General features: G+C 48.0%; 1 protein-coding gene across 1 annotated transcript in view; it reads left to right on the top strand.

Annotated features, from left to right (window-relative positions):
- Positions 1 to 440: 440 nt before the first annotated feature.
- Kcnk13 (potassium two pore domain channel subfamily K member 13) overlaps positions 441 to 9,847 on the top strand; it is a 104,253-nt gene continuing 94,846 nt past the window's right edge. Inside the window, exon 1 of the mRNA XM_048449425.3 lies at positions 441 to 774. Within this exon, the coding sequence (XP_048305382.3) occupies positions 441 to 774 (334 nt within the window). The remainder of the gene's footprint in view (positions 775 to 9,847) is intronic.

The following is a 9,847-nucleotide window of genomic DNA, read 5'->3' as shown; positions in this document are numbered from 1 at the left end:
AGCTTATCCACCGATGCTGTCTGAACCCACGGCCTTTTCTTCAAGATGAGTTCAAGTTCTCTGGAGTTTGCCTTGAAGGCGCGCCACGCCCCCTCCCCAATCTGAGCAGGATCAGGAGGCCCGGTGAATCCCAGGCGCCCGCACCCTCTTACCGAGCCAAAGCAGACTCTGCGCCCAAAGCTCTGATCTTCGGCCTTAAGGAGAACTCCAGGGCGGACTGGGAGGCGGTGGGTACAAAGCGGATTCGAAACCACGAGTCCAGGCAGACGTGCGGATCTGGTGCCACAGGGACAGTAGAGCAGCTGCCTGGAGATCCACGCTGCCTGGGGGAGCGCGCTGAGGGCATGGGCGAGCCGGCACGCGGAGCAGGCTAAGGACCGGTAAAGGGCGTGGGCACGAGACCGCGGGCGGTGGCCCTCGCGGGGTTGTCTTTCAGTGCCATGGCCGGCCGCAGTTGTGGCTGTGGCCCGGGTCACCTGAATGAGGACAACGCGCGCTTCCTGCTGCTCGCAGGGCTCATCCTGCTCTACCTGCTGGGCGGCGCCGCTGTATTCTCGGCGCTGGAGCTGGCTCACGAGCTGCAGGCCAAGCAGCGCTGGGAGGAGCGCCTGGCCAACTTCAGCCGCGGCCACAACCTGAGCCGCGAAGAGCTGCGAGGCTTCCTCCGTCACTATGAGGAAGCCACCAAGGCGGGCATCCGCATAGACAGCGTGCGCCCTCGCTGGGACTTCACCGGAGCCTTCTACTTCGTGGGCACTGTGGTGTCCACCATAGGTAAGTGAGCCGACTGGTCACTAGATGACTCTACTCTCTGACCGAGCATCTCAGCCTTGGGGGTTCTCCCCCGCCCCCGGGCTCCTGGTATTGCACCAAAAGAACCCTCTGAGGCTGATCAACAGGTGCGAATGGATCCCAACGTCACCTGGGAAGTTATAAAATTACTTCAGACCTCTGGACAGACCAGAACCAGCCGCTCTTTGTTAACCAGTCCCCGAGCATTTGAATAGTTCTTAAATTGAGGAAGCACGGCCCTCAAATTGAGACAGCCAGTCTGGTTTAGGAGGTAGGGCTGAGTTCATGAATTCGGGGGTGGGGGTGAGGGGAGCGCTACACAGAGCTAGAGAGCTTGGAACATTTCGAGAGTGTTGACTATGCACAAGCCACTACTCAAAGGAAAGCCCATGATTTCAAACTTACAGAGAGACGCTTCGAATTCCAAATTGGGAAGAGGCAGAAGCATAAAATGGAACTCATAGAACCAAGAGGAAAATGACCTTGGATCTGGCCGGTTTGCGTCGAATGGAGTTTAGGGATTAAAGGGGCGTCCAATGTATTCTAGAACATAGGCGGCTTGCATCCAGAAGTCCCCGAGCTGGCTGGGCTTGAACTAGAGGAAGGACTGCTAGGGAGGTCGGGCGACTGAGGAGATGGAGCAGGAGCGAGTAAGAAGTTAGCATTTACCAGGAGGCAGCTGAGCCGCTGCGAATTCTGAGAACGGTGTGGCGGGCTACCGTCAAGTGATACTGTTATTGTCTTGCAGAATGAGGTGGGAAATGGATTTGTGTGGCACACTCCCAAGAGTGCTCACATTGAAGTCTAGTTGAGTAATGAACGATTGGGAGAAAATAATGCAGAAGTCCCGGGGAAAGAGGCCTGTGTGGTAAGAGGGACTCTGAAAGGTCGGAAGAGGAAAGGAAGGGCACAGAAGTCGCTGCAGGAGCTCAGGGCAGCCGCTGCATGATGGATTCTCAGCAGCCAGGATCCCTGCACTTTCTAGAGTAGCTTGCCTGAGACACGGATGACAGGCAAGCCACCTTGAGATGTTATGTACACATTCTGCTGCGGGGGGGGGGGGGGGGGGGAAGGACCTCACACTGAAGCCTCAAGCCGTAGACCTAATCAGCCAAGAAAGACATCCGGAGAGTAGCCAGGAACGTATACGTTCAGCTGGCCCACCAAATGGCAAGGCAGAAAGGACCCACCTGACTAACACACCCGACAGCTGTTCTCAAGCGCCTTATGCTAAACGGTCCCTGTCATTCTGTCTTTCTTCCCGGAGGTCCACTGTTTGACGCTGAGAAAGAGGAACGATTTTCATTTCTGGAGTTGAACGTTTTGGGGTTTTCCTGAGTGCTTTCTTCCCTCCTGCCTGGGCTTAGAACATCATTCCCCACCCAGATCCCGCGAGGGGAGGTTCAGCTGTCCATTTCCCGGCACAGCCGTTCTGCTGCGCTTTAAGATGCTTTTCTGTGGGAACAGTGGCAGGGGCACCTTAGAGTTCTAGCTGAGGAACCACAGCTGTGGGGAACATGGGAGCTGGGAGCAGTCAGTGAGAGTCTATGCTCACACAAGGGAGGGCAAGCAGCTCATTCCTCTGAGACACGCGCTGCCTAAGATTCCACAGGGAAGCTCAGACTGGCCATTCGCAGAAGCCTGGGATCTCATCAGCTTCTCATTTCCTACCTGGAAATGTTCAGGGCCATGGCATCAGAGTCCTGTCCAGGACATAGTTCTAGATCTCACTACCCTCATTCCAGTTATTTCCTGCGTTCACCTGAGCCGGTTGTATCAGAATGACTTCTTTAAGTTCAGAAATCCGGTGACTTTTCTTCTTTTTCTGAATTCTAGTTTGTTATCTCTTCCTTTCTATGCTTTTTCTCTGGGAAGTAGTGGATTTGATGTGACTGCAACCCAAATAATTCTTGAGGTCCTGTGTAATGCTCCTTTTGAAGAAGACTGGTCTAATAGCCATAGCAATTTTCCATTGCTAAATTCAATGTTTTCTTGTCTCTCTAAGGGAAAACCGCCCTGTTATAACAAAGGAAATGTCCCTCTTTTCTCCCTTGTGGCTCTAGGGCTTCTCATTCCTACGATCTTCCCATATATGAGCTTACTGCCATTCTGTCCTTGCTGGTCCCCTCTTGCTGTCGCTTTTTGCTCTGTTATTAAAATCGACATGACTCTCATGGTTCTTTTAACTTACTCTCATTAAACCCATTACCTGGAGTCTCCAAAACACAGGAGAGTCCTGTGAGGTGACCGGCATCAGTCCTGCCCCTTCAAACCATAGAGAGAAAGAAGATGATTGCTGTGTGACCTCTTCAGTTTGTGGGAAGGGACACTGCCAGCACCCAGGCCAGCTAATGACAAGACGCACCTGTCAGAAGGACATGTTTCCTTTCCCCTGGCACTCTGGTCTCCCCTCCCCGCCACCACTGTTTTCCCCTTCCCTATTCCTCACTCCAGCCCTGTTTCCTTCTGAATTGTCAGACATTTTTCTAATACTGCGTCTTCAACACTCCTCCCATTGCATCCAACCCCCCCGAGGGGTGTGGCTTTAGATGCCTAATTAAACTCTGGGTTCTTGGTCTTAATGTCTGACCACATCTGCTTCTCTTTTATTGATCACCTCTCCTTGGGGGATGAAGGACACTGGCAGTTAGTGGACCAGAGATCAGACCACAAGTAAAAATGAGTATAACTTGGGGTACAGGACTTTGGGGGGCAACTGGACCCTGGAGCAAGCAACCCTACCACAAGCATTCCCAGGACACCATTCAGATGCTACCATGCTGACCAGACAGCTGTGAGGACTGACAGGCCCCAGATGACCTTGGGATACAGGAGAGAGCATTCTGGGCTTCCTGCCCTTGGGATTGGAAGATGGGAAGCGTTGCCTACTTTTGCAGCCTCTTGATGCTGCAGGTCACTGTAGCTGAGTTCACACAGGATTCTCGGTCACCTCGGAGGCTGGCATATTTCCTGTTTGCACGCACACTTCTTCCTGAGATAGGGAGATGCCTTCTTTCAACTCTTCTGGCCCCCACACTTTTTCACCGCTGAGCACACACCATTCTCTTCTTTTCTTTCCTTTAATGCGATGTCCCATGCACCTTCTTGAGACTTCCATCTGTTTCCATGAATATGGGGGTCACTTAATTGTCCTCTGAGGGCTGAACACAGCATGTATCTCTGCGTTCAACTCTTACAGAAATCCTGTAGTACTGGCTACATGCTCCTTTGTGTGTGTAGGGGGTGGGTCCCGAGGCTCAGAGAGCTTCTCTGCTGGGTTGAACGTTACTCAGCTGGAGGCGAAGTGGCAAGCTAACCCTTAGAACTGTCCACTATGCCTTTTCTTCCTTTGAAGCCCTTTTTGTAGGAAGAATTGACCCCCAGTTAGACACTGCACCCCTTTTCCTCAGTTGTGGTGGTTTTTAGAGGCCCTAAAATAATACAGACGGTCTGCCTGGCAGACTCCAGGAAGGTTTATGATTCACCAGTGTCCGTTGGTACAAGGCAAGGTTTGAGTGAAACCTACCACGTAGACCAAGACTGGCGCTTCCCAGCATCATGTTTCACAGTCCTTGTCAACTAAACATCTTCCCAATGCCCATGATGGTTGACCATGTCTGCCCACTGTCCCCACCAGATTCCAAAGTCACTCCCCGACCTTTCCTGTTAGCTCTTAGCACATTGGTACATTGGTTTCCGGGTTTTCTGTGTCTTGGATTAAGCAGCTGCTGAATAACACAGTGACGCTGAGTCAACCCACTGACCATTGAAGTGGTTTTCAAACTGTTCTGAGGCGCGCATGGAGTACTCTGTGCTATACTAAGGTTGTTCCTCAAGGCTTAGGGCTCTCTTCCTTTGTGATGGGATGGCAGGAAGCTGCTCTCTCTCTCTCTCTCTCTCTCTCTCTTGTGTGTATGTGTGTCTGTGTGTGTGTGTGTGTGTGTGAGAGAGAGAGAGAGAGAGAGAGAGAGAGAGAGAGAGAGAGTATAAATCAATTGGTTGGATGTTTATCTTATTTCACTACCTTCTTACTGTCTTGATTGTGGGGGGGGGGTGTAGAAAAAATGCTAATTTGATTGACAGGGTATTTTTCCTAATTCACATCCTTTCCATGGCTAAGATAAATATTCTCGCCCATTCTCTATGTAGCTGTTTAACTCATTTCAAATGTTATTCAAAAAGATTGCTTTTTAAAGTTTCTGTGAGGTTGGCACTATAATTATGCTTTGATTTATTGCTAAAATTATCACATAACGATCTGAGAGTGTGCATGTTGTACAATTCCCTGTTTTCTTCCTTGAATATTTCTTTGTGTCCTGGAGCCTGTATGTGTTTGAGCCAGTTTTCCACTCGTGTCACAGATTTCTGGAGCCGGAAGGAAGATTGACCCCCGCCCAACCAGGCTTTAGTTCCCGTAATCACACCAAAGACAACATTTTACTGTGTTTCAGGGCACATAAAGTCATCAAGATTTTTTGCAACTCTATCACTTGATGACTTCGCTTGTCTTTGTCAGGGTTAACTTTGTTCCCCTCTTCTTGCTTTATGTGTTGATGGCCGTCTTAAGCATCTGAAGATGGAGCGGAAATACTGTGTCATAGGAGCAAATGCTTGTGGACCCTTGGACCATTGCTCTAGTGGAGTCATCAGTGGACTTGATTTAAGTAACCACTTAGCGTGTTTTCGTACTTTTATTTTTAACTTTTTCCATGTGTATGAAATTTTTGCACATTTACTATTTGGTCTCCTCTCTACTGCCCTCCTTCGTTCTCTCCATCCTGGTTTGTTTTTTTGATTGTTCATTCGTTTGTTTTTGGTTTTGGGTTTTTGTTCTTTCACAGTTGATTTTCTTCTCTGGTAGAGGAGTAGTTCTTTTAGTCATTCTAAGTATGATCAAGACAGAACTCAACTGCCTGAGGCCAAAAGCCCCCTCTACCACCATTCCTCATGGCTGTAAGTAAAGCTGAGATGCCTTTTCTGGATCACACAGAAACCTTTGACCTTGGGTCTAACACCACTCCCCCCGAGCTTCCAACCTCCCAGTCACTGGCTTGCGTTCTTCAGGAAGAGCATTCCCAAACCTTCCAGGTATGCTCGTCTCTAATAGCTGAGCATCCACCCTTGTCTGACATTCTCCCCCTGCTCTTGAGGACCCTCCTCCCCATTACTCCTCTGTTTCCTTCTCCCAACCTCCTCTCCTTCCTCCTCCTTCCTTTCACTGAGCTGTATTCCCAGTCCTTTCTTTTCTCTTTATTGTGAGGCATAGTCTTGCTACGTTGCTCAGGTTGCACCTGAACTAACTCTGTAGCCCAGGCTGGCCTTCAGCTTGAGGTTTTCCTACCTTAGCCTCTTGAGTAGCTGGGATTATAGTCTTCTGCCATCAGGTCCAACTAGGACTTTTCCTTCCTTCCTTCCTTCCTTCCTTCCTTCCTTCCTTCCTTCCTTCCTTCCTTCCTTCCTTCCTTCATTTCCTTCATCCTTTCCTTCCTTCCTTATTTCCTTCATCCTTTCTTTTTCTCTTTCCTTTCCTTCCTTCTTCCTTCCTGTCTTCCTTCCTTTCTCTCTTCCTCTTTCCTTCCCTCTATCCCTTATTTCCTTCCTTTCTTAGTTTTTGAGACAGAATCTTACTCTGTAGTCCAGGCTCTTGGAACTTACTACATGCTCCAAACTAGCCTCAAACTCACATCCTGCCTTGGTCTCTCAAGTGCTGGGACTTCAGGCACCCCCCTCCATCCCAGCAAGAACTTTTCTTTCTCCATAACTCCATCTCGCCTCTAGTTCCTTTCCTGTGCCTCCACACCTGTGGGCTTCCCTGGCCTTTTACTCAGCATCACTGGGTCTATCTCAAGCTTTGCTTTTGCTTTCAAATGGAAAGTAGAGGCAAGAAAAATGGACCTTCAAGACAGTAACTTTTCCTGTGCAGTCTGGAAATAATGCCCCATTTTGCACCTAGTGCAGTGAGAGAAAAAGACAACAGCCGCACACGTATCCGCTGCCTTCGTACCTGAGCCCAGTGCCTCTCCTGTGCTTCCACCCACACAGGCACCTCAGCTTCTGGTGGAATGGCTGGGAATGGCTGCCTCCCATTGCCTGCGGTGTTGTTTCTTTCCTTTGTAACTACCAAGGAGAGCAAATGACAGGGAAAGCAGTTCCAGGCAGCACTGAGCTGCCTGCTGCTGACAGCAATGGCAGAGACACACTGGAATGTGCTCTTTAACACAAGAAGTGCCAAGGTCCATTGCTGGACAAGAGTTCCAGGAGTCCACCAGGATGGCAGCATGTCTGTCTTCATCCCCTGCATCATCACCAAGAATCCCAGTGTCCGTCTTCTTCATTACCACAGAGAGGATCGAGATGGACGCTTACTGTAGATTGGACTGGCATTCCATAACGAGAAGCAATGCTAAGAAACATTTTGTGCTTCAGTGACCACCTGTATAGTGTGTGTGTGTGTGTGTGTGTGTGTGTGTGTGTGTGTGTGTGTGTGTGAACTGAGACAGGGCTGCATTGTGTAGTCCAGGCTAGCTATGAACTCGCAGTTCTTCTGCCTCCTCTCCCATGTCCTGGGGTTAGAGGTGTGTATCACCACACCTAGTCCCGTCTGCACTTTCCAAAAGAAGCATCTATTCACACCCCTTGCCTGTTTTCAGTTGGGTCATCTGTTCTTTTCCTAAAACTGTTAATGTGTTGCATGTGTTTTAGATGCAAGGCTCTTGCCAAACAGGGCCTGTAGGTTGATTGTCTGATGTGGGAGTCCTCTCTGTGTGTTGTTTGTGTTGGTTAATGAATAAAGAAACTGCCTTGGCCTGATAGGGCAGAACTTAGGAAGGCAGAAAAGACAGAACTGAATTCTGGGAGGAAAAAAGCAGAGTCAGGGGATGCCATGGACCTGCCGCCGGAGATAGATGTGCTGAGACTTTGCTGGGAGGCCACTACCTCATTGTGACATACAGATTGGTAGAAATGAGTTAAATTAATATGTAAGAGTTAGCCAGTAAGAAGCTAGAGCTAGTGAGTCAAGCAGTGATTTAAGGAATACAATTTCTGTGTGGTTATTTCTGGGCTAAGCTAGCCGGGCAGCCAGGAGGAACAAGCGGGCCCTCCTCCTACAATTGTCTTTCTCTCACTTCATGGTGTCCTTGGGGGCATAAAAGTTTTAAATTGTGCTGAGGTATAATTCATCTATTTTTTTCTTTTAAAACATTTTCTTTGTTATTTTTATTTTATGTGTATGGGTGGGTTGTTTGCCTTCTCTTATGTTTGTGCACCATCTGATTGCAGTACCTGTGGAGCCCAGAAGGGGGAACTCTATACCCTCAGAACTGGCGTGATTAGTGGGTGCTAGGAATCTGACCTGAGTTCTCCGGAAGAGTAGTCAGTGCTCTCAATGGCAGAGCCATCTTTGCAGCCCCTAATTTTTCCTTTTGTCCTATATGCTTTTCGTGTTGGTTAAGAAGTCACTGTCTAAAACATCATAAAGAATTGTGCCTGCTTTCTTCCAGCGACTTGCATTTGTTCTTGCCTTCAGGTTGCTGGCCCGTTCTGCGTTAATACTTGCATAGGGCATGAGATGTGCGTCTATCCTCCTCCACAAGTGGACATTCAGGTGTTCCAGTGACATTTATTGGAAAGACTATCCCCACCCCCAACACACACACAGGATTGTTTCTGCACCTCTCTCAGAAATCAGTTGAGCACAAATGTCAGGGTTGATTCCTGGACCATGTTCCATTCTATCAACTTGTAAGTCTCTCTTTACGCCAGGACCTTGGGGATGGAGGCTTTGTAGCACATTATGCAATCAGGAAGGGTGAGTCCTCCAACACGGTTCTTATTTTTCAAGAGTATTCTTAGCTTTTCTTGGTTCCTTAAACATCCATGAGAATGATGAGATAACCTTGTCCCTTTCTGCAGAGAAAATCTGTGTTAAGTCTGTAGGCCAGCTTGGGAATATTACCTGTCACTCAACAACATGAAGTTTTCCAGTCTATGACCATGAGCTGCCTCCTTCTTTTTTAGATTTTTTTTAAAACAGTGTTTTATAGTTTTTAAGGGTGTGAGATTTACACTTTCTTGGTTAATTTCTTTGTAAACACTTTATCCTTAATGTAGGCAGAGACCGCTCATTCATTTCCTGGCCACCACAGAAACTATATTAATTACAACACTATTTGATCAATAGCTTAGACATATTTCCAGCTAACTGAATTAACCCATTTTTATTAATCTGTGTATTGCCACGAGGCTATGGCCTGCCGGTAAGATTCTGGCTGGCAGCTGGCATCTTTCTCCTTCGGTAACTACATGGCGATTCCTCCTGAAGCTACATAGTGTCTCCCTGACTTTGCCTCCTTTCTCTCTATACCTCTGTTCAGATTTCCCTCCTGGCTTTACTCTACTAAACCATTGGCCAAAACAGCTTCTTTAATAACCAATGGTAATAAAAACATATTCATAACATGCAGAGGGGAACCCCACATTACTTAACATCCTTTCCTGTTTTCTTTGGACTGACTAAAGCAGATGTGTGGAAGCAGAACTGACTTTGCCTCAGTTTGACCTTGACTCCTGCGATCTCATTGTACTCATGTACCTGCTATTTTCACGTTTTAGTGGTTCCCTCAGGGTTTCCTAGAGCGGAGATTGTAGAATTTTGGATAGATATAGTTTTAATTATCTCTTTGCAGTCTGAAAATTTTATACCTTTAATTTCCTGACTAACTAGAGTCTTGAACACGGCATAGGGCAGGGATGGCAAGAAAGGAAATCTTACCTATTCTTGCTCTTGCTCTTGCTCTTACCATTCTCATCAATGGCCTATATGTTCTAGAGCCTTCCGAAGGATGCCAGGCTGTCTTTCTACTCTACTTCTTCTTTAAACCATAAAAGGAGTTTGTGTGTAGTTGAACTATTTTGTGCCTCTGCGGAGAAGACCTTGTGAGTCCCCCCCCCCTTTAGGACATGGATATCGTGTATCACATTAGCAACCTCTGAGCGATTGTGGCACCCTTGAGTTCTCACAATAAATACCACTTGTTCAGCATGTGTAAGCCCT

Source organism: Myodes glareolus, chromosome 11 (genome assembly GCF_982192425.1).
Source record: "Myodes glareolus chromosome 11, mMyoGla1.1, whole genome shotgun sequence".
Lineage (NCBI taxonomy): Eukaryota > Metazoa > Chordata > Mammalia > Rodentia > Cricetidae > Myodes > Myodes glareolus.
The sequence above is the reverse complement of the archived record's forward strand: the minus strand, read 5'-3'. Positions and strand labels throughout refer to the sequence as shown.